Below are 22,978 nucleotides of genomic sequence, written 5' to 3'. Positions count from 1 at the left end.
GAAAGCTGGGTGCAAAAAACCTTCAGCTGGCCTGAGCCTCTAACAGTGATGGGGAAGAGTCCCCCAGCACCCCCTCCTGGCAGGGCCTGGTGTGGACCTCCAACGGAAGCGTCCCACGTGGAGTGGTGTGAGCTCGTGTGAGGAACCTTGGCAGGGACCACTGTTCTCTTGTTTGTATCTCTTCTCAGGGGAGGAAGGAGAAGCAAGGGTTGCGAGTGAACAGTGGAGGCTTTCGATTTAGGGGAGGAAATTCCCAGGAAAGGGGGAAGTTAGGAGGGGAAGTCTTCTCAAAGCAATGGCAAAAATATTCTCCAACTACAAAAACATCTGAGAAAGAATTCTTCTCTTGGGGACTGAAAGGAAAAACAGCTTTAGCTCCCTTCCCCGGCAGCTCAGCATCCATCCCTGATGGTCTCCCTGGGCCCTTCGAGCTCTGAGGGGGCAGGAAGGCATCCACGCCTGGAAGCAGGGCCCGGCTGCAAGCTCACCCTGGACGGCTGCCCAGCGACCAAATCACCACCAAATATGGGCAGAAAAATGCATGATACAGAGGATAAAAAAGCCAAGGAGAGCTGCCCTGAGGAATAGTTTCCACTCAATGCTGTGTGACCCTGGTGGCCTGGATCCCTGCAGCAGCGGGCCGCGTGGGGCTGAGGCAGGCTGTGGGCAGCGGGCACCAAGACACTCTCCACCTTCCTGCCTCTCATTCAGCCTTCCGCCAGGACATTCTCCCTCCAAGACAAAGCAGAAAATCAGTGAAAAGGAGGTGGGAAGGGGACTGTCTGCGGTGGATGAGAGAGGTCCCCAGAGGCCCCTCAGACCTGGGGAACTGGCTGAGGTCACCAACTGCAGAGGCGCCAGCTCCATCCCCTGGGGAGAGGAGGGGGAACAGGGTTTTCTGTGTGAGCACAAGAGGCAGCCCTTCTCCCTGGATCCCGCATTCCAGGGGCTGATCCCACATTCCAGGGGCTGTGCCAAGGTCCCCAGAGCCTCCTGACCCCTGGAGGAGTCCGGTCAGTGCCTCGGCCACGCCCCCTCAGAGAGCACGGGATCCAGGAAGGGGTGCTTCAAACTGACTCAGTTGCAGGACTCAGCCCCATGTCCCAACACCCCCATGATGAGGGTCCAGCTCCAGATAGCTCCCCTGAGGAATGCGGTGCGGGTGGGGGTAGGTTTCAGCTTCTCCCGGCTCTGAGGACTGAATCCTCCTTGCTGGGTAGGCTGTGTGCACAAGCAACAACATTTCGTGTCATTCAACCATGTACAGCCAGACCGTGGGCAAGTCACCTTGGGGTCTGTGCTTTGTCTGACCTCTGGCTGACTCATCACACAAACAGTTCTGATCCAAACTGGCTGAAGAGAGAAGCTGCGGATGTGTTCACAGGCCCAAGGGGTCAGGGGCAGAGGCCTCTTGCCATCATCCTGCCTGCTTCATGTGTATCAGGGGACCCAGGCCTGGGAGGGGGGCACACACATTCTACTGTGTGAGCGGATGGGCGGTCCCTCTGACATACCACCTGATGCCCCTTCACCCACTAGCTGCCACTTAAGGACTTAGGGTGGTGCCCACCGGGGACACTGTGGGTATTTTAAGGCCAGTGTGGCTCCACTTCTTGGTCGTGCTTGCCCCAACCTCCCAGTACAAAGCTGGAAAGCAGTTTCCTTGCCGGTCTCTCCCCCACACCCCCTGGCCCCAGCCAGGAACTGTGTGCTTCCTGACAAAGTACAGACATGAAGTTCTCTGTGCCGGGGCGTGGCGGGACCTTGCTGGCTGCCCTGTAAGTCCTTCCTCCTTGAGGGAGGGAGTAGGGGGGGCTCTGGTTGGGACGCCTCCAGGGTCTTACCACACCCCAGGTCACTAAAATGCATTTCCAACTCAGCAGCTGCGAGGAGAGCCTCGGGCAGTCGGGTGGGGTTCTGTCACTCTGCCAGCTCCCACACCTGGCAAAGGCCACCTAGTGGCCCGGAAGGACTGACTGAGAGTCCCTGGAGAGAGGACCCCTGCTACGTGACAGAAATCTTGTTTTCTTGAGTGAACGAAGGGAAAAAGCCTGGGCCTCTTCCCTTCCCTGCTGGGGTGTGGCCAGAGGGAGGTGGTTTTAGAAAGACGGTCCTGTCCTGATCTGAGCAGTGCTGGGCCTGCAGCACACCGCCAGCCGATGACCCCCATGCGGGCCCATGAGGTCAGCCCAGGGGGCTACATTTCAGGGGTGTTCATTCTTCTGAGCAGCCACTCCCTCAGCCACCCGCGGTGTCTGGCTGTGGTGCCACTGTATTCCTTACAAAGTGGCTCCCAAATCTGCCCCTTTAGCCCCTCGTCTGTGAGTGTGCACATGGAACCTGCTAGGCAGGAAGGGATGAGGTTCCTGTGAAGGTAGGTCATTGGGCAACAAGTTTTCTATTAACATCAATCCGGTGTCCACAGTTCAAACCACAAATCACACCCCTGCCTTTGCCTTTTCTGAGGAAGAAAAGACCTTTCATTACGGTGGGCAAGAAGGCCACGCTGCACACAGTCGGTGGGGGAAAAGACAGACAGACACAACTCAGGAGGAGACAGAATTAGCAGGTAGGTGCATGAATTCACCTGCTGTTTTCACTTGTCCTTCACCTCCTCATGTCCCTACATGACCCCCAGTCTCAAGGTTTATCCTTGTTATCAAGTCAGATGTTTTTCTTCTTGTTCCCACCGAAGAGACCCAGAACTGGTAATGGGGCAGTCCTTGCAGCAGAATCAAGAAAGCCCAGCTGAAGACCGGAGGTAAAGTGACAGGTATGAAGATGCCCAGGCTGGAAGCCAGGAAAACACCACAGCAATGTCCCTGCAGCCATTTTCAGCGGGCCCAGCTGTTCCCACCCCTCACAGGATGGTCATAACTCAGGATGCCTGCAGTCCTGCTGGACTGAGATCCTTGGGGCACGTCCACACTCAGCCAGGAGGGGGTGCACGAGCACCAGCTTCACTCACTCCTTTCTAGTGGCAGGGGAAAGCAAAGGTCTCCAGGGATGCGATTCTCAAAGGTGCACAAAGGAATCTGCACTGCTGTGTTATTTCTCTCCTATCCAAAATTTCCCCTACCAAACAACCACCACCCTGCAAGTATGATACAGTATTTGATGAGCGTATTCCTTGCAAACTACGTCTGGGAGGCATTCAAGTGGTCTCATGTGCCTCCCCTTGGGGTCTCTCTTCTAACAGACTGAAGCAGAGCGCCTCTAGGGGCCCCAGCCCTCTCGGCAGGGCAGCCCCATCTGCATTTGCTCTCAGGTCTGACGCACCAGGGCGGCAGGACAGTCACTTGGTCTGTGCAGTATTTCCTACTTCACTGCAGCAACCTTGTCACATGGACATTATCCTCTCTTTTTACAGGAGAGAAAGTGAGGTTCAGAGAGGCCAGTGCTGTCCTCAGGGGCACCCCCAGCCAGTGCCAGCAGAGCTGGAATTTAAATTCGGGTCGCCCGATTCTGAAGCCTGCTCACTCGCCACTCGTTACTTCCTCAGGCTCGTTCATGAGGACTTTCACTCAAAGCCCACAGGTGAGTCTGAGGAAGAAGAATCCTTCTGACAGCAAAGCATGACCTCCAGTCGCCACAGTTCACCCTGGACATCGGGCCCAGGCGGCCCCTCCCTGCTCCATGTGGGCCTGGCTCACTGCTCTGACAGGTCTGCCCCAGCTCCTTGACTGCGCCCCACTGACCTGGGGGTAGGTAATGGGCTCCCCACTCGGGCTGGAGTCCAGGTAGGTTGGTCACTGTTCCCTGGAGCCCAGCGCTCAGAGACCAAGTGAGTCAACACAGGCTGGCAGCACTGGGTGGTGAGGAAGTGTGCTGGGGCGAGTGCGCGCTGATAAGCTGAGAGCGGGTAGCGCGCCAGCAGTCGGGCCACTCGGCCGGGCTAGACTCCTGGCTCCCAGTCAACAACAGCTGGGCGGGGAGGGGACGTGGGGGAGGAGAAAGCACGGTGTCCTGACGCCGATTCTCCTAAAGGAGCTTTTGAGGGAAGAGTCAGTCCCGGCCACGGCTCCCCCTCCCACGCCTCCCTTTTCCCTCTGTAGTTTAGAACAACAAATGGCGGATTCTTTGAGCAGGCTCAGCTGAAAACAAGTCAGGCGAGAAAAACAAAGATAAGGGGAGTGGGGAAGAGGTTTCTCAGGTTCAGATTTTAGTTTTCTTCAGGTTTTGAGAAGCAACGGAAAGAGTCTCAGCCCTCTCTCCTAACCCTGAGATCATGAACACTACAGATCATCTCGCCTCGGGAGCCCAAAGGGAGGGGCAGTGAGTCTGTGAGCCCCTAAACTGGCACAACCGTGTGTGCACACTTCAGGTCCAAAGCTTCCAGAGCCGATGGACCCCAAAAGAGAGGGAGAATCAGGATGTAAAGGCAGAAATGGAGATTCAAGGAGGCAGGGTTTGAGGTCAGGTAGCCAGATAAAGTACGGTACGGCCAGTTTTCAATGTAAACATGTCCCATGGACATCTGGGAAATACTAAAAAAAAAAAAAAGCTCAGTGTTTATCTGAAATCCAAATTTAACTGAGGGCTCTGTAATTTTATTTGTTAAATCTGCCAACCTTACTCTGAAGTTGTGGAGTCACAGTCCAGACCAGACCCCAGCTCTCCACTCCGCAGGACTGAGCCACTTCCATCCACAGCCATTAAGAGCCACAGACAACATTCAAGAAGGAAAACAAACAAATCCAAAACCTGCCCTTCTGACGAGATGGCTTCAGTGTACCGAGCAACATGCTCTGGAACAAGAATCCTCCTACTCACAGAGCTGCCGGGGTCCTACCTAAAGATACTGGCGCCATGACGGATAAGGGGCAAGACAAGGGCAGAGTGTGCTCCAGAGCCTCCCTGGACTTAGAATCTACTTCACAGCTGCTTTCACTGCTCTGAAGACAGGAAAGAGTTAAATGCCAGTGCAAAACACCCCAAACAAACAAAGACCCCAGAAGATCTCTGAAGCCATAATCAGGACGCTGAAGGAGAAGGCTGAACACAGGAGCACAACCTGACAGCACGCGACGGGGCCCTCCCTGAAGGCCGGGAAAGGGGCTGTGCTGATCAGAGGACACTCCTGGGGCTCACCGCCACGCACGTCCTTGGGCACGGCCGTGTGCAGGCAGACACTTCCTAGTGTCTTCAGAATTTGGACCAGCGTAAAACTGCCCTCTGTGTAGCTAAGGACACATTTCCGCCCCAGCCCGCACTGCCCCTCACCAGTGTAACCGCAGCGCATGGAGAAAGGCTGAGAGGCCCTCCATGATCAGGAGGATGGCCACGGTCAGGGTGGCGAAGGCGGCGAAGATGAAGAACAGCGCCAAGCCCCCGGCCAGGCTCTTCACCTTCAGGCCGATGTGGATCACCATGGTCCAAAGCACCTCGGACAACTCTGGGGATGGGGAGAGACAGGACATCGGTTCAGTCGGGCCGGGGGTGCTGCAGGCTATGCACCTCGCTATCTCCCCACCGCAGTATGCCCTGCTCCCTGGCTTCCTGCGACCTCAACAGCTAACCTGGCAAAAGCATGGATCCTCCCGGCGGGATGTCACTCTCCTGTGATTCGGGAGTCCATAATTCCAGAGCCCTAAGGTCATCTCTATAAGCCCCCACTGTAGGGAGTGCCCAAGCGAGAGGAACAGACATGGCTTCTGACCTGAGAGAAATACACTCACGTGCATGAGCGAGGCTGAGGGCCCAGAGCCGCAGGTAGGAGGCGGTGTTGGAGATGCAGCCCAGGCAGTACTCGATGGTGTGGATGGCCTGGTGCACCATGGTGTCCCCAAAATCAAACTGTCAGGGGAGGAAACCAGACAGCAGAAATGAGGCGGGGAGGGGAGCGTGCAGGGGTCTGAGTGCTGGCATGAATGGTTACCTGGGCCCAAAGCCCCTGGAGCTGAATTCCTGGTGGAGACACTTCGGTGGGACCACCCCTGGAAATCCTGCCTGGCTGGGCCCCTAGCCGGGCCCCGCCCTGTCCCTCAAAACACTACACTGTAATGAACTCTATCTTAATGAGCCTCTTCTCAACACATCTGCTTCTTCTCCCCACTAGGCTGTCAGCTCCGGAGTGGGGTGCACGTTGGGGTAAGAGCTGTCTGGCAGCTCCGTTCTGGCTTGACTTCCACCTCGTGGAGCCTGAGAGCAGACCACCCTGCTCTCAAAGAGCCAGGAGGGCAGGAAGGGCTCTTCCCTGGGATGCATGTCAGGTGACAGGCCACCAGGCTGCAAACTGCCTGGAGGAGACTACACCTCCGCAGCCCCTTATCTTCCCAACATGTGGGCAGCAGGGTCACTCCCTTCTACTTTAGAGACTTCTGAAAAGATCACACAGGGACATTTTGGCAGTTTTACAAATTCCTACTCGGGCAGGTGATGAAGGTTTTTCCTCACGCTCCCTTTCTTCCGGTTTTCCTTTCAACATCAAAGATTATTTCCAGCATAAGCAGGAGGGGCTGTGGGGAGCTTCCCGTTAGGCCCGCTCAGGGTCCAGCCCTAGGTGTGCTTCCGGGCCTCACTCTCCCAGGCGGCGCCACAGCCACTGAAGGCCAGGAGGCAGGCAGCCCCTCTCGACAGGGCCCAGACCAGACCCAGTGAGCAGAGGGCCGCTGCCCAAATCCGCCTTCCAAGTCTGCCTTGCCCGCAGGTCAGAGTCTGTTTTTCACCAGTTTCTTTCCAGATTCACATGACCCCCAAAAGATACCAGAAAGAACTACCTTTAGAAACGGCATGAGGGCAGAAGAGGAGGGCTGGGCTGGCTGGTGAAGCGCTAACAGCCCAGGCCTCACGAGTATGGCCAGTGGCGAGGGGGGCCAGCTCCAACTCGCCATCTCTGGCAATCGCCTCATTTTCCCTCACCCTTATGTATACCGAGAGTATTTCTGGGCTTTTCTTCTGAAATAGGCTCTTGCAAAGTCTTCTAGTTACCCTGAAAACTAGGGTAACCATAGTTACTCCAATCCTGACAATGTTGTTAAGAGCTTTTTGCCACCGCTGCTGGCTGTCGCCCCACAGTCCACGCTCCAAGGAAGGACAGGGTCCCCATCTCCACGGAGTGCAAGGCTTTACTAAGAGCTCTGTGAAAGCGGTGACTGTGGGATCCCTTAGAGAGATGGAAGATGAAGCTTTCCTTCCAGGCGTTACCCTTGCTTTCTCCTCTCTTTCACTCCCAGCTTCCTACTTTGTAACCTTGGGCAAGTTTTCATACCTGTATACTGAGGGGTGGGGCAGGGGAGATGGCAAGTGGGGTGAGAATTAAGTAAGAAACTAGCCAAGCAGTTGGGAGTCTGTCACTGCCCATGTGAGTCAGCTACGACCGACTCGGAGCCACCGCAGATGCCCCGTCTAATCCTCTACCCGCCTCCTGGCCGCCCCGCCATGCCTGTTGCTCACCTGCTGCACCCTCTCAGCTCCACACGCCTCCCAGGCTCGCTCCCCTTAGCTCCCGGGCGCAAGGTCTAACAGACACCCTGTGACTGCGCCTCTGCAGCATCTGTCACCACCGCCTTGCCCTCCTCCTCTCCTTGACACGCTCGCTTCCTCTTGGTTTTTCTCTCCTGTAGCACCGCCACTCAGGCCTTCAGGGGCCACCCCGGGAGGAGCTCCCAACGGGCACCTCTACTTCCATGCTGCGGGTTTCCAACCAGCTGCCCACATCTCCTGCCACACCGCAGGTGCTTCCAACTCCACACCACCCAAACTGAACTCACTGACTGCTCTCCTCTGACCCTCCAGACCTACTTCTACTCCTCATCCCATCTCTAACTGGGGGTCATAACTGGAGCCCCAGGCATCTGAACCTGGAAGTCGAGCTTGACTTCTCACTCACTCCCACTGCCTGCATTCACGAAGGCCCGAGGCCTGCAGCTTTTCCTTCCTCCATCTCCTATTGCTCCCTTCCTTCCCAACTCCCACTGCCAATGCCTGACTTCCCTCCGGGCCTCCCGGGTCTTTCCTGACCCCTCTCAGGCGGCGCCCCTCCCCCACCCAACATACCCCCCCACCCTTCTCCCCTAGGGTACTCAGCAATGGTACACACTGGGTTACCTGCAGCCTCACTGCCCCGTGATGCTCCTTCTTGCCTAATACTCTACTATGGCTGCTGTCTGCCAACCTCTAGTCTTACTTCTCACCAGTCCCTCAACTCCTGACCGCGTTCCAGCAAGTTGAAAACTTGTTTATCCCCAAAATGTGTCTTTATGGTAACTACATACTATGGGTCTGCATTCCCTCTGGCCCTCCCTCCACAGAGGACTCTGGCTTGGCCAGGCTAACCTCAGCAATAGTGCCCGTGGGGAATCCTTTCTAGGGGTCCTCTTCCACACCCCCACCCGTGTTCTGTCAGGTGCCCTCTTCCTGTGCTCCCACAGCAGCCTGGGCACACCTTGATCACAGCATCTGTCACCCAGACTCTCCTCAATTAGTCTGGGAGTTCCTTGAAGGCAAGGACTTGTTTTTTTTCTTCTCTCAGTTCCTGCAGCGCTAAACAGAGTGCTTGGCACATGGAGAGTGAATGAACGAATGGGTTGGATGAATGTTGTCTGGTGAGATGACACAGTAGGGAGAGGTCCCACTGACCCTTGCTGAATGGTTACAGCCTTCAAAGATTTCCCAGACAACTGAGGGGCCGGGCTCTGGTTTGCAGCTGGACAGAGCGCCCCCAGAGAGAGGGTCTGCTGCCTCTACCTGTGACGTATTTAGATCTCTGAGACAGTTATCTGAATGTCCTCACTACTTATGATGCTATGGGAAACAATCTGAGGGAGTCGGGGGTGGGGCCACAGACTGGGAAGGCTGAATTCCAGCCCATCTTGTTTGCATGTCCACTCCCCGGGGACAGGGCCGCATATAAGAACTGAGCTGGAGGCACTGGTGCTGGAGGCAGCCTTACTGGGAGGGCTGGGCTCCTCTCTGACACGGACGCACTCCCACCTGGCCATGCACAGAGGAGTGGTCCGGAGGAACAGAAGCTCCCAGATACCATCCAAGGAGCCTCTCCAGCCTTCAGGAAGACCGAGCACTGTCTGCTGTCACACAGAATAGCAAAGCCTTTCCCATTCCCATCCCACTGCCCACTTAGAGAGCACCAGGAAGCCAGAAAAGGGAAAGGGTCACAGGTCTGGGTATTTCAGAGAGAAATTTGGGGAAAAGATGCAAACAGTGCAGCAATGCCTATTAAAAACCCAATTCAAAATGTGTACACTGCTAAGTGAATTAGGGCCGAGCTAGAAGGCCTTCTAGTTTGGCTGTGGCCTGAACATTTAGCCAACTTTCTTTCTACTGTTACTCTCTATGTGTGGCTGGGATAATATGAACTCCTTGCATGCAGATGGACTGTTTTTTTCTGGAATGCATCCTAGAGGCAAAGCCTCCTTTTGAAAGCTGTCTGTCTTCCAACTGGGTCACGTGGAGGTAAAGGTGACCCCCAGCAAAGGTCCAGCATTCTCACTCCAAGCATCATCAAGCTGATGAGGGCAGCAGGAAGAGGTGGGCAGCATCTCAGGGAGGAAGGGTGAGCTTTCCCATAAGCACTCAGAGGAGCAAGGAGGAAATGGTTACCCCCAGGGCAGAGCGACTATACATAGCATCACAGAGAGGAAGGCAGAGGCCAACAGGGTTTAACTCCCAAGGGGAGTCACTTCAAGAATGCCAGTGCAGACATTACTTGCAGCTCCTTGTAAAGCCATTCTCAAGGCATTAGATCAGCAAAGTCAATGAAACAGAGACAAAGGTGACTGACATGAGATGCAGTTAATGGAGATGAGCTTTTTCATAACACAGATTCACAGACTGGTTAGAGATGGCCAGTGAGATGCAGGGTACACGGGTGTCACGTGGGGCCCCAGGATGCAGCAGGGACAGCAGAGTGATGACAAGGATGGGAAGAGAAGCCCCAGATAAACATGAAGCCAAAGCCAGCTGGTTTCTTACCACTTCGTCCTCGGTAGGCTTGAAAACACAAATTTACACTTAGTGGGAAGCCACACCACACACAAGGTCACGAGTCATAAGCACCAGGCTACTCATTGCTTCTTGTGGGGGTGGGGGACTGTGAATGTTAAATGTTCTAACATGTTAGAGACAGGCCTCCTCAGCACAAATGGAAAGCAAAAGCAAAATCAGCAGTGCTTGGAGTGCTGGTACTTATTTTGAAAAGGCATCCCAAGCCTTGCCATTTCTATTTTGAAAAAAGTCATACACACAGTAGACGCGGTCAGTCATACTGCACAGTTCAGTCCCCTGGGTCTCCAATTCCTATTCTTTATGCTTTCAAAAGAATATAGTGGATAGATGAGATTCAAAGTTCAGCTCAGAGGCTTTGTGGTACAAACGGTCAGGCAAGGAGACTGATTTAAAAAAAACTGAGCTTGGAGGTGGTGGTTTAAGGAAAAGTCTAGCATGTTCAGACTTCACCCTCCCTTTAAAAAGTAGGCAAGTAACCCCTTTAAAAGGCTCACGGAACATGTCTGCCACAAGAGCACATTAGTGGAACAGGACTTCAAAAACCCAGTGATTGAAGTTCACACGGGAACCAGTCTGAGAAGGGGCAAGGGACGAAGGGGCCACCAAAAGTGGCCGGGTTTCTGCTGTCAGAGCTGGGGCACTGGGGCTGGCTCTGCCTCAGTCTGAGGAGAGTGGTCAGTAACTGATTCACGCACAGGGTTACTGCAGGCCTCGCGGAACTCAAGAAGCCGGACAACAGAACAAAATGCTACAAGCTCAGCAGGCAAAACCTGGAGTTTAGAGCAGGGGCCACTGGAAAACAGCTGAGGGGCCCTAAGAAGTCCAGAAGGCAGGCGGATGCTCAGTGTTAGTATTTTCATCTTTCAAGGAGCAGACAGGAGTGAGGCCACGGAGGGACACAAGACTAGGGCTGACCCGATGGCAGGAGAGGAAGCCCACACCACTGATCTTACCTCCTCCGCGTCCTCTGAATGGGTGGAGAGCTGGTCATGCTGAATAATCTCAGCATCCTCCTCTGTCGGTCCGTTGCCCACCCTGATCCCACCAAAGTTGAGAGTTCCCTACACAGATGAACAGAAAGAGTAGAATTTGCCTGGGCTTTAATGTGACATTCTGTGATGTGGGGAAGGGCGATGGTTAGTACATACAAACCTCAGAAAAGCATATATTCTAACAACAAAAACAAAATCCGCTGATGGAACAGCTAAGTAAAATCAAGCCTCTGTTCCCACCCCAACCACCTCTGCCCAGGCCCAGCCTGAACTACATGTACCACCTCAGTCTGATCAGAGGCAACAAGCAGTTTCTGCTGCACCAAGAGACACCAACCTCGCCTCGGCCAATGCCAACTGAGAATCCTGCTTGCGTGCAAACTTAGTAGGAACAGACTCTCCTAACAAGCGTGACTCTATCTGTAAAGGCTTCAATGACCTAACTTTTTCTGGAACTAAAGATTACACTTTCTAAGAGGGAGGGGAGTCAGATGACATGGTGATTGCAACCTGGTCGGCTAAGATTTCAACAGGAGCCTGACAGTTTCACCAACCTCTCCCCCAAATGTACTGGGTCCTTGCCCAGGAACAAAGGACTTTCTAGGTCACACAGAACAGGGGAAAAAAAGCTTAATGTTCATTAGCTTGCAGCTAGAGAATACTGAGTTAGGCCCCTGTCCTTCAGGGGAGGACTTTGAGTGCTAACACAATTTTTTCACAGGCATGCGGGCAGATGCTGACTAGGTGCCTGCTGCCTCTCACTCCACAGGCGTGTTGAGCAGGGTCCCCAGGACCAGAATTTCTAAGTCAGCCTGATCTGGAAAAGTTTGGGTTTACTGAGGCAAGGGGATTCTTTGGGTACAAAAACCAGGCAGAACTGGGGTTAAGTGTGGCAGATACCAATTAGTGCTAACCTGCCACTAGAGTGAAAAGGAACCAAGGAAAGAGCTCTGAGACCTACTTCACGTGGCTGCCACCCAGGGAGCCAAACAAGGCAAGAGTTCAGACGGCTTTCCTGGAAAATGGCCTCCAAGCAGCACCACCAACAATATGCAAGCGCTTTGGGACAGCCACCCCAAGGTCCCCACTCGTCGTTTCACCTCTGGTGTGCATCTCTGACCACAGCATACGACCACCGACCCTCCAGGTTTGGGCAGATTCTCTCTTTTCTTCTAGTAATGGTTCTCATGTGCTCGTCAGAGAACCGGTTGTATCAGAATCACCTTGAAAGCTGCATTTCATTAAATAGACAGTCTCGAATATCACCTCTAGAAATGGTAAATTTAATAGGTCTAGGGTGGGGCCTAGAAAATCTGTATCTTAAAAAATATTTCCCCGAGGACAAACTGTATGATCGTTTTGATTGTCTACCAAAACTGAAAAGGCGTGCCCCCTAAAATGCATGCACCCTTAGAGACAGTAAGCCCACTGCTAGGAACACCTATGCCTGTGAAGTTTTATCAGGATACAAGGACAAGGATGTTGTATTATTTGGAAAAGAAAGAATTGGGAGCAACCACCAGAGCCATCTATAAGGGGATGGTGACATAACTAGCACATCCAACAGACAGTCCTATGGACTTCTGGGCAACTCTAAGGGTACTGTGATGAAACAATAAGTCAAGGGTCAGAAAAGTGCTACAATTTAAAACCCAATTGCTAATGTGTTTTAAATATATATACCTGTACATACGTATATACGTATTTCTATCAATAGATGGCAGACAGATGCTGATATTGGCAGAAAAAAATTGAAAGGCAAAATTCCCCACTTGCTAACAACAGCCTGGAGGAGGAGGTGGGGGAAGCTTCACTGTCAGCACTATTTGCAGCCCTAACCAAGGGTACCTATTGCTCTTAGTTTTTCGTGTCAGAAGGGGGTGACACATACTGCCATGAGGGGTCATGGCATTATGGGCAATCTCTCTGTCTTCCTCCACTTCTCTGTTCTGTTCTAACACCTAGGAAACAAGTTCAAAGTTCATCAGGTGATTCTGATGTGTAATCAGATCTGAGAACTGCCTCGGGCACCTCCAGGTTGTGTAACTATTACACTTGATGACCCCCGAGAGGCGGATTGAACTTGTAACACAAGTGTACACTCTGCAGCACCTTCTGCACCACACTGGTGACAGGACAGGACTCCTGAGCATCCTGGGCTGGGTCCTTGGGTGCCTGGGTTGTGGAAGCAGGCTTTAGGACCTAAAGCATAAAGTCGTTTCTGAAGTTTTCCCCAACCAGCAGATGAAGTGAGGGGGCAGCCAGGTTAAACCTCCCAGCCAGACAAAATAGGTGTCCCTTCAGAACAGAGGAAGTGTGAGTTACAGGAAGGGAGATGAGACACACATCAGCAGGAAGAAGAAAAGAAAAAATTAAAACTATGATACACTGCTTACAGACAACCAAGAGGACAGGGGACAGAACAAAGCCAGATCTGTGTTCATATCCTCAGCTCTTGGGGTCAAGAATCTACGGCCCTCCTAATGGAGTGATCATCCTGATGCAGTCAGGCTGCTCTCCAGAAACAGATGTTTGGCTAAAGAACCAGTGGGGTAAGGAGTCCTTCCGAAGGAGCAGGTTTCCCGACCGGAGACTTTTAACTTGGACAGTATCACAGAAGAGGATGCTAGATTTAAAAGCATCAAGACTGATGCAGCAGAAGCACACTTTAAACTAAGACTAGAAGAAAGAAGAGCACACGGGAAGAATGCCAATACATGGACAGTAGGTGCTTTAGGGTATTTTTTTCCCCTCTATAAAAGAGAGTAAGTCCTCATTTGAAAACAATTGTAAGCAGCCACATTTAAATATCTTCTGATTCAAGATATCAGCCTTTTTAGACTAGTTCTAGAAGAATAATTAGTTTTTGGAGTTAAAAGGATCAGGAACACCTAATGAAGTAAACAGTCACCATCTAAATATTTCATTTATTTAAAAGAGTATGATGCCACTAGAATACAATAGAACATGTAGAACCGCTACCGGTGAGATTTCAAAAATATTACAGATTCATTATTACCTAGAATAGATTGGGCTAATTTGGTATTAGTGCATTTTAAGATTTTGGTTAAGAGATGTTTTGAGGACAAATAATGAAATGCTTAAGGTTCAGAGGCTGTCACTGAATCATGAGTTAGCACTGGAAGAAGGAAAGACTGAAACAGAAGATGACTTTGTTATTACACCAAGCGGAAAGTACACGAGACACATGGCAGGGATGAGGTCCCAATGAACAGCTGAGGATGTGAGGGCTTCCGAGTCTCTCACAGAAAAGGAGACACGTACAAGCCTCCACTGGAAAGAGAGTAAGTCACAGCTCACGTGGACCAAATGTCCAACCATCACTTTGAAGTAAATCTTGAAAGTGGAGGGAAATCAATTCAAGAATCACAGGGATATTCTCAATCCATGATGAAAAAAATCATCCAACACAGGGTCACAAAATACACACATGACAACGGATGAGTCCAAGAGCTGCCCTCTTGGATTAAGATGATGGGCTTGGAGAGGGTATGACAAACGCCCTGCGTTCACAGACATGACTGTACTTACACACTGAATGGAAACTTAGTGGTCAAGATGACACTAGAATCTGTTCCTAAGAGGTGGAGGTTTTTTCTGTCATCGTCTCAGTGAGTAACAAGGACAAAATTCCCAAGAGCACACATGGCCCATGCTCTCAACATACTCAGAAAGAATTCTGCTGCACTGTTTGCCACCTCTTTAAACAATATGTGATGGTTCATTGGTTTTAATTCACTCACTGTTGCAGCCGCTGCTGCCTCTAGTCCCTGTTGGGTCGGGGTTGGGCTGACTGGGGCCTCCACAGGTTGCCCTTCCTGATAGTGAATGGGAGAAAAGAGGAAGGGAGAAGGAAACAAGAGAGGGAGGGAGTGAAAGGGGAGACGAATGGAGGGCACATGGAAGGATGGAGATGGTCAGAAAAGGGAGAAGGATGGTCTGGTAACTCAGCTGCTCTCCAACAGGAGTAACAATCTAACAGCCGTATGAGAGTCATGCAATACGATCTTTTAGGCTTTACCAGGCAATGTAATAAGTAAGCATTACTGCAGTGCCAGAAACGGATATTTGGCAACTTAAGTGTGTGTGTGTAATTCAGATGCACACATACATAAAGTAAGCACAAGTATGTATGCTGCTTTTTTAAAAAGAAAAAACATCGATGTGCTTTAAACAAAATCCTTCCCTACACCGGATGTTTTGGCTGGTGAAAGTATCATGGTCTCATTTTAAAAGAAAATGTCTTGGTGTCAGCCCTGTGGTTGCCCAGGCAAACCACATGAGTGGGTTCGTCGTCTGCAGCTCCGGCAGCCTTGCTTCGGCTATTGCTGCAGCGAGACGGGCCCAGACCTGGATTCTGCTGAGCACAGCATAAGCAAAGCTCCATCAGGAAAGGTGAAAACTATGACTTGTTCTTCCCACCTGGGCTACTCAAAGCTGAGTATCTGGCTGTCTGAACAGCAATTACATGTTTGTTTTTTTCTTTTCAGCTGGTCCAGGGCTCATGTTGGGATACAACACAAGTGCATTTTAAGAGAATACAGGTTATGCACAACTCATTACATCCAATGAGGAACTGCACCGATTAAAAAAAAAAAAAAATCTGGTAACTTTCAGCAACAGAAATATACCCACCAAATGCTTCCTCCTCAAATACTGACGGCGAAGGACCAGTGGTTTAAACAGTAGCATCCAAGGGACACATAGCAGTGCAACCACTACCAGGAAACACTGAATTCCTTTCTGCAAAGTAAGGAGGAAAATGCACATTGTATTAGTCAAATGTGCAGTTTCCAACTCTAGCATAGATTTCCCCTAAAATAGTTCTTTCTTACTGATCTAAGAATAAAAAACATAATCAGTTTCTCAAAATAACTAGATGTTGCAGCAAAGCCCAGGCTTGTCCCACAGGATGGGAGTTATAAATTCCACTCTGCCTGGATACAGAAAATTACAGTCGACTCTCCCAAAGAATGAGACTGGGTTGAATTTAGATCTGAATGTGTGGACCAAAAAGGAGTTTTAAAGGCTTTTTTCAGGTCACAGAAACATCTGGCTTCCTGACCTAGGCTAACAACCTGAGAAAAGTCCACCTCTAGATTGACGTACCTGTCCAGAATACAGCATTGAATTACCAGAGTCCCCGTAGGAAAAGAGGAACATATTTATGAAATGGATCAGAAGGCTTGGTGCTTTCTCCGATGTCTTAGCATTATAGGCCGTCCACTTGTAAAAAATAAGGATAACCAAGTAACCAAACAAAGAGGTCATGAAGATTATTTCCGGAATAAATCCAAAGTAGATATTCAGGGGCTTCTTGAAGTAGCTAAAAAGTAAGACAGAAAAAAATGTTAACAGTGAACAGACGCAGGGTCACCTCATACCAAGTGGACTGCTCTCCCTAGACATTCTACCTAACTTTCCATCAATTCTGTGTTTAAGAATTGAACACTTTAAGAAGCAACAGCCAGAAGCACTAGAGGCAACAGAGACAGGCAGGATCAACAATGACTTCCAAACTTTTGAGCCTTGAACAGCTCCAATACCATCCCCGTCAATCTCTCGTGAGAAAGGGATGGGAAAATCAAGTACCTTCTGAGACTACAATTCACAAGTTTATGTGAGTTACACATCATGGGAAAAAAACACAACTTCCATTTTGATGAAAATTACACAAGGTGTTGTTTTTTTTAACAAAGATCTTGAGAACGATTGAATGTTGTCTGCTCGGGGGCTCAGTCATGTCCGACTTTTTACAGCCACATGGACGGTGGCCTGCCAGGCTCCTCTGTCCATAGGATTTTCCAGGCAAGAATACTGGAGTGGGGTGCCATTTCCTACTTTAGAGGATCTTCCTGACCGAGGGATCAAGCCCATGTCTCTTGTGTCTTCTGCGCTGGCAGGCAGATTCTTTACCACTAGCGCCACCTGGGAAACTCATACATTGTTAAGGGACTAATATTAATAAGCAAGCTTCATTTGAAGAAGTGAGATTTTTTTTAAAGGCACTTCTTCAATACAGAACAGTGCTCTGAGTTATTATTTCCTCCTAAAGGTGTTATGACTTCTTCAGGCAAAAGCACTGTCTGAACTGTGTGAATTCTTAGGACAAAACAGAGCAACTCACGTGTGGTTGAAAAGGCTCAGGCTGACTCCAAACAACATGTGGATGATACCAAGGATGACAGACATCTTCATCTTAAACGAGTTGAGGAAGGTCAGTTTATTGGTAGCAATGTTCCAAATCTATCATAGCCCAAGAAGACAGAAGGCATTACAAATAGTTCTCAAATGGAAAAATATTTCCCTACTGTAGAAAAAGTTTTTTTTTAATTGTAGAAATTCTAAACTTACACACAAGCAGGGAGAATAACATAACATTCCTATGTACCTATGGCCCAGCTGCAATGATTAATTATTGACTTCTCGTCAGTCTTGCTTCATCATTAATTACCTCACCTATGCCCCACCTCCATATTATTTTGAAGCAAAATCCAGATATCATATCCTTTTACCTGCACATATTACATTTCAGCATGGATCTCTAAAAGGTAAGAGCTCATTTTTAAAACATAACCACAAAGGACTCCTCTGGTGGTCCAGTGGCTAAGACTCTGTGCTCCCAAGGCAGGAGGCCTGGGTTCAATCCCTGGTCAGAGAGCCAGATCCTGCCTGCTGCAACTAAAGATCCTGAATGCCACAACTAAAAGAACCTGCTTGCTGCAACAAGATTGAAGACCCCACATGCTGCAGCTAAGGCCTGATGCAGTAAAAAAAAAAAAAAAATCACCACAGTACTGTCATAACACTCCAAAGCATTAACAATGACTTCTGTAATACCATGGAATCATTAATATTCAAATTTTCCTGATTGCATCCATATTTTTAAAAATAATTCATTTATTCAAAGTAGAGTCCAATTAGTCACTGTATCACGCGACTGCTGATACAGTTTTTAAGTCTCTATAGCTTCTCCCTGGAGCTCTTTTTTATTCATTACAAAATATTTGTTGAAGAAATTGGGGACATTTATCTTGTAGATGCTGGCTGAAACCCAGTGGTGCTGTCCTTCCATTATTTTTAAATATTAACTGCCTTCAGTTTTGTCACTTAAGACCTGGACGCCTGTCAAATTTTCCTGACAGTTCTGTCTCCACTTTGGCCATCAGTGTATGTTTCCTAAGTAATGACTCTGAGGCAGCCATGTCCCTGTGCCAAAACCTCCAAGAATCCCCCTGTCACCTCTGAGACCAAAAGCAAACTCTGTAACCTGTTAGGCCAGATCGTCCACCATCTAGCCCAGTATCTTTTTTTCTGAACTAGCCTCTTCATGAAGAGTTCATCCTCAGTGACCTCTAACCTGAAAACTTCTGGCTGGTTCTCTCTGCAGCCCCAGTCTGGCCTGAGGTTCTGCAGCTCCAACTGCCTGATGGACATTTATACCTGGATGACCCACAGGCACTTTAAACTCAGTACCTACCCTGTAAGCATCAAATGTCTGCAACAACAACAAAACCTCTGTAACTACAGAACACTACAGAAATGTGAGATAGTATTATTATCAGATTCCAGCTGTTTGAGGGCAGGAGCTATGTCTTAGAATGATGTGTTTCACCAGCAGCTGCTACGCCTTATAGACAATAGGGATTCAGTAAACATCTGTTAAATGCACATATGAAATGTTATGAAATATCTCCAAGTATCAGTTTCCTTATCTGTATAGCACAGACAGCAGTCTCTACCCGATAGAATTGTTTGGAGATAAATAAGATATGCTGAGGGTTCAGTACAGTACCTGGTCCATAGTAAGCACTTCAGTAACATTAGCTTCTATAAAAATTAAAATAATTAACTTTTTATCTCCCTAACTCTATGCTTTTGCACATACTTCTCTTCATCTCTAACAATCTGCAATATTTTTCAAAGGCCAGATTAATTCCTTTATTTTTTTTAATAAGAAACCTCAATCTTTCTGGCAATGATCTGCTTTTCCTCTGGAATTCTGTAATCCTTACAATTTAATGCTTAAATTCCTCCCCACCTCCTCTGTTTAAGCACATAACACAAAAGATTTGATCCTACTTTACTTGCTTACACATTTGAAAAAAATAAAACTCTGGGACAAGTTTTTTAAGTATGTAAATATAAGAATGGTAATCTAAAATCCATAAAGAGCTATTTTTGCTTTATTAAAACATCTGCTAAAAATAAAAATGAAACTAAGTTAAACAGAAATAAACTGGGAAGAAGTCTTGAAAAAATCAATCTTCCCAGAGTCAGTATTATTAGCCATCTCTAAAGTAAGTCATGTAGGAAAAATAACATGGCTCCCCAAGGCCTCTGGGTCTCTTGTGGCTTTAAAGTACTCTGGACAGATACACTGAAGTTTTCTAAAAATATGTTACCTAAAACTCCAAAAAAAACTATTTATCTTCATTTTCATTCTTTCACTTCTGGGTTTCAGTTAAGACTTTTGGTGTTAGAGACTTCCCTGGCAGTGCAGTGGTTAAGACTCTGCACTTCCAATGCAGGAGGTGCAGGCACAATCCTTTGTTGGGGAACCAAAATTCCAAAAGCCATGTGGCATGGCCAATTAAAAAAACAACTTCATGTCAGACACATAGAAAAGAAGTGCTCTTACTGGATCGATGCCAAAAGGATATGGTCCACCAAAAACTCCAGTGACAGCTGGGTTCAGCTGGAGGACAGGGTTCCCCCGAAGTGTCTCTTCCCTACCATGTTAGGAGAAAACCACCATTTATTTTTTTATCAAGAGAGGGAATCACTGGGATCCAGAAACTGATCCCCAGAGAAACTACTATAAGCTACCTTGTCTTTTCAATAACAGAGGAGGGATTAGTATTAGAGAGTGAGAAGGGATCATATATAACAAAGAGAAAGATTAAACATACATACAAGACCAGGTAGGGAAATTGGGAGACCTGCTTTTAACTTACAAAAAGAATCAATGCACCTAATTTACAGTTTCAGTTCCTTGATACTACCGAACAAATCACAAAGCATTTCCCAGGCCAGAGCATAGATAAGAGGAGACACTACACTCTTTTGGAACAGAAACAGTGTCAAACACTTCCTAAAGAAGTGCTGGTTTACCACGTATCTGGAAATCCAGAGTTGGACATGAAAGGAATAAGCTTTGACTTTCAGCTTCTTGGCAACTTACGTCCAGTTGTATATATCGAACATCGGCCGTACGCTCCAGGATGACCCAAAGATATTAAGAGACTTGGAAAAGCAGTCATTATAGATGAGGCCAGTGTAGATGGAGAACACGCCCATCAACAGAATGATGTACCGGCCGCTGAATACAGTGCTGAACATCTGGGAGCCAGAAGAAAGAGGCCAATGAAACATAATCCCTGCAGCTCAAGTTGTGACAATGTCATTCAGAATATACTAGCCCCTTCCTCTCTCGCCACTTTTACCCCATTCTGGGTCAGAGAGCTTGAAGTAAAGACCAAAATACAACGCTAACAAGAAATGTACTTTCACAGCACATGGCCTCTTTAGTGTTAAAATGAACATAGCTCCTCTAGTCTCTAAAATTTCTCTTATGGATCAAAGACTTCCAGATCATAATTTTCATAATGGATGCTTGAGAAATTATCAAGTTCCAGACCAACGCAGATGTAACCTAGACATTAGTTCATTCCTGAATTAACTAGTGTTAACTGTGTGGTTACCAGTGCGGTGAGCCAAGGGGAGAGGGACAGATAGAGGCAGATGACTCAAGAGGTACAAACCACGATGTATAAAATAAATAGGCTATAAGGATATATCGTACAGCACACAGAATATAGCCAACATTTTATAATAATTATAAGTGGAGTGTAATCTATAAAATTTTGGAATCACTATGCTGTACACCTGAAACTAATGTAAGATTATAAATCAATAATACCTCAACAAATAAGTAAAAAGAAAATATATTTCCATCAATCATGGAGAAAAGACTGAATTATCCCTCTGTATGTACAAAATTATTATAAACCTGTTGCACCATGGAGAGACAAAAACAGCACGCAGCCAAAGATTACAGGAGAAAAATATTAGAAATATGTCAAGAAAATAATAATACTATCTTATGGTTCAGAGTTTCTATCAAAAACAGACAAAATATCACCTCATTCTCATTCTTCTGGGAGAGGATCCGGCTCTCTCTTAACACCATCCATACAGCGAAAAGGGTCATCAAAATGCCATGGCCAAGGTCACCAAACATCACAGCAAACAGGAAAGGGAAAGTGATGATGGTGTATGGAGCTATCAAGAGACCAAAGAGAGAAAAAGACAAATTCCAGAAAACCGCAGCTCCCAACACATCACATCCCTCTCCATAATCTAAGATCAGTATAAAAGGGACTCATTCCCAAGCTGCTGGTCAGAGGGACTGCCAGGAAATAATGTCCACAGCAGGATTTGCACAGACTCACAAAGCTACCACCAGCATTTTCAACAAAGAATCACACAGGAAATGAAGGTTTTGTCTTTAGACTTGGCACCAGGGGGGTTTGTCTCTTGATTCCTTCTCTCTCACCCCTGGGGTGCTGCTCCCGGGACAGGCCAACTTTCTTCCCCTGTGCACTGCAACCAGCTGAATAAAGCCACCAGGTTAAGTGGGAGAACATTCAGAATCTGAAGCAGAGCAGGTCCTGCAGAAGACTCCCACTGAACATGAATTACCTGACTCTCGATTTCATCACCAGCTCTCTGAACAGAGGAGAAATCTGCCTTGTGCTTAAAATGGTCAACAATTGCTATATTTTCTCTATCTAACCTGGAACCAGGAAGCTATTCTAAAATGTCAATGACCTTGGGAAAACTTTTTACTTAAAGCAGTCCCAGCAAATGGCATGTGAGTGAAAGCCAGGTGCTATATAGCCGTGAGGATAGAGGAACCCCGTCTATGGAGCTCATGCCTATAAAATTCCTATAAAATCGCCTGCTAAAGGAGTTCCACCTGGCAACAAACCTCACTCCTTACATCCAGATAGGCACCTCTTCACAGGAATTCTACAAGAGCTGAGGCCTGGACAGCATCTTCAGTCTTGAGCCAACGCAATTGTTCAATTGCATTCAAAGTGAAGCATTAAAAGAAATAACAAACAGAATAAAATCTCCAGAGGGAAAAGATTCAAGCTTTTTTACCTGGATTTATCTCTCGGTAAGTTCCAATTCCATAAGCATCCACTATGTTCTGAAAGCCATACGTGAACTTGTTGGTCTTGTTATAGGTGGGAGGAGTCTGGTTTGTCTGCATCCTGTTCAGAATGGAGGGCACGGTGGAACCACTGTGCTCCTGGGAAACATCAAGCACAGATCAGAATCAGGTCACCCTTCTGATTATGGTGGTGGATTCACAGGCATATATATTTGTCAAAACTCATTGAATAGTACACATAAAATATGTGTATTTTCTTTCAGGTAAATTATATCTCAATCTTTCCAGACTTTGAGCACACTAGAACTAGCTGTAAAATTTATGATGACACGTGTAAACGAAGTCTTGGGAAGAATATCCTTACCGTGAAACAAAAAAATTAAGTCTAAAATGTATAAATAAAGAAAACGTGGTACTTTCTTCCCTGAAGATATCCTTATCTATCTACGAGTGTCGTTGTTCTCTCCTGCTTTTATGAAGAAAGCAAAGTTATTTTCTGACTTTTCCCTCTTTACCACCTACTCTTAATTCTCAGTCTAGCAGACCATGCCTGGTCAAAGTGGCTGGCTCATCACCAGATCCAAAGATCTTTTCTCTGACATGCAAGCCTCTGACCCTGGAGAGCTTCCTCTTCTGTTTACCAGCCATGCCTTTCCTGTCTCTGCTGGTTCCTCCTCCCCTGCCTGTAACACTGCAGGCCCCCAAGGTTCTATCATTAACTCCTTATTTTCTTTCTTGGAGGTCTCATTCCCTTCCAACCTCACGTATCCCATTTCTTTCATTTTGCTTTTTTTTGAGTAAAGCAGGCTTTTACTGT

General features: G+C 48.1%; 1 protein-coding gene across 5 annotated transcripts in view; it reads right to left on the bottom strand.

Annotated features, from left to right (window-relative positions):
- Positions 1 to 22,978, bottom strand: part of ATP6V0A1 (ATPase H+ transporting V0 subunit a1) — a 53,270-nt gene that overhangs the window by 1,768 nt on the left and 28,524 nt on the right. For 2 of the 5 annotated variants that reach the window (XM_068979028.1, XM_068979029.1), the window contains exons 11-20: positions 22,149 to 22,299; positions 21,124 to 21,263; positions 20,164 to 20,321; positions 19,621 to 19,711; positions 17,107 to 17,225; positions 16,089 to 16,305; positions 15,615 to 15,722; positions 10,920 to 11,027; positions 5,679 to 5,796; positions 5,224 to 5,395 (exon numbers count right to left, since the gene is read on the bottom strand). In XM_068979028.1, coding sequence (XP_068835129.1) covers positions 5,224 to 5,395; positions 5,679 to 5,796; positions 10,920 to 11,027; positions 15,615 to 15,722; positions 16,089 to 16,305; positions 17,107 to 17,225; positions 19,621 to 19,711; positions 20,164 to 20,321; positions 21,124 to 21,263; positions 22,149 to 22,299 — 1,382 coding nt within the window. Of the gene's footprint in view, positions 1 to 5,223; positions 5,396 to 5,678; positions 5,797 to 9,933; positions 9,952 to 10,919; positions 11,028 to 14,722; positions 14,798 to 15,614; positions 15,723 to 16,088; positions 16,306 to 17,106; positions 17,226 to 19,620; positions 19,712 to 20,163; positions 20,322 to 21,123; positions 21,264 to 22,148; positions 22,300 to 22,978 lie in introns of all 5 variants that reach the window. The other 3 variants (XM_068979025.1, XM_068979026.1, XM_068979027.1) reach the window with 2 other exon arrangements.

Source organism: Capricornis sumatraensis, chromosome 8, assembly GCF_032405125.1.
Source record: "Capricornis sumatraensis isolate serow.1 chromosome 8, serow.2, whole genome shotgun sequence".
Taxonomy (NCBI): domain Eukaryota; kingdom Metazoa; phylum Chordata; class Mammalia; order Artiodactyla; family Bovidae; genus Capricornis; species Capricornis sumatraensis.
The sequence above is the reverse complement of the archived record's forward strand: the minus strand, read 5'-3'. Positions and strand labels throughout refer to the sequence as shown.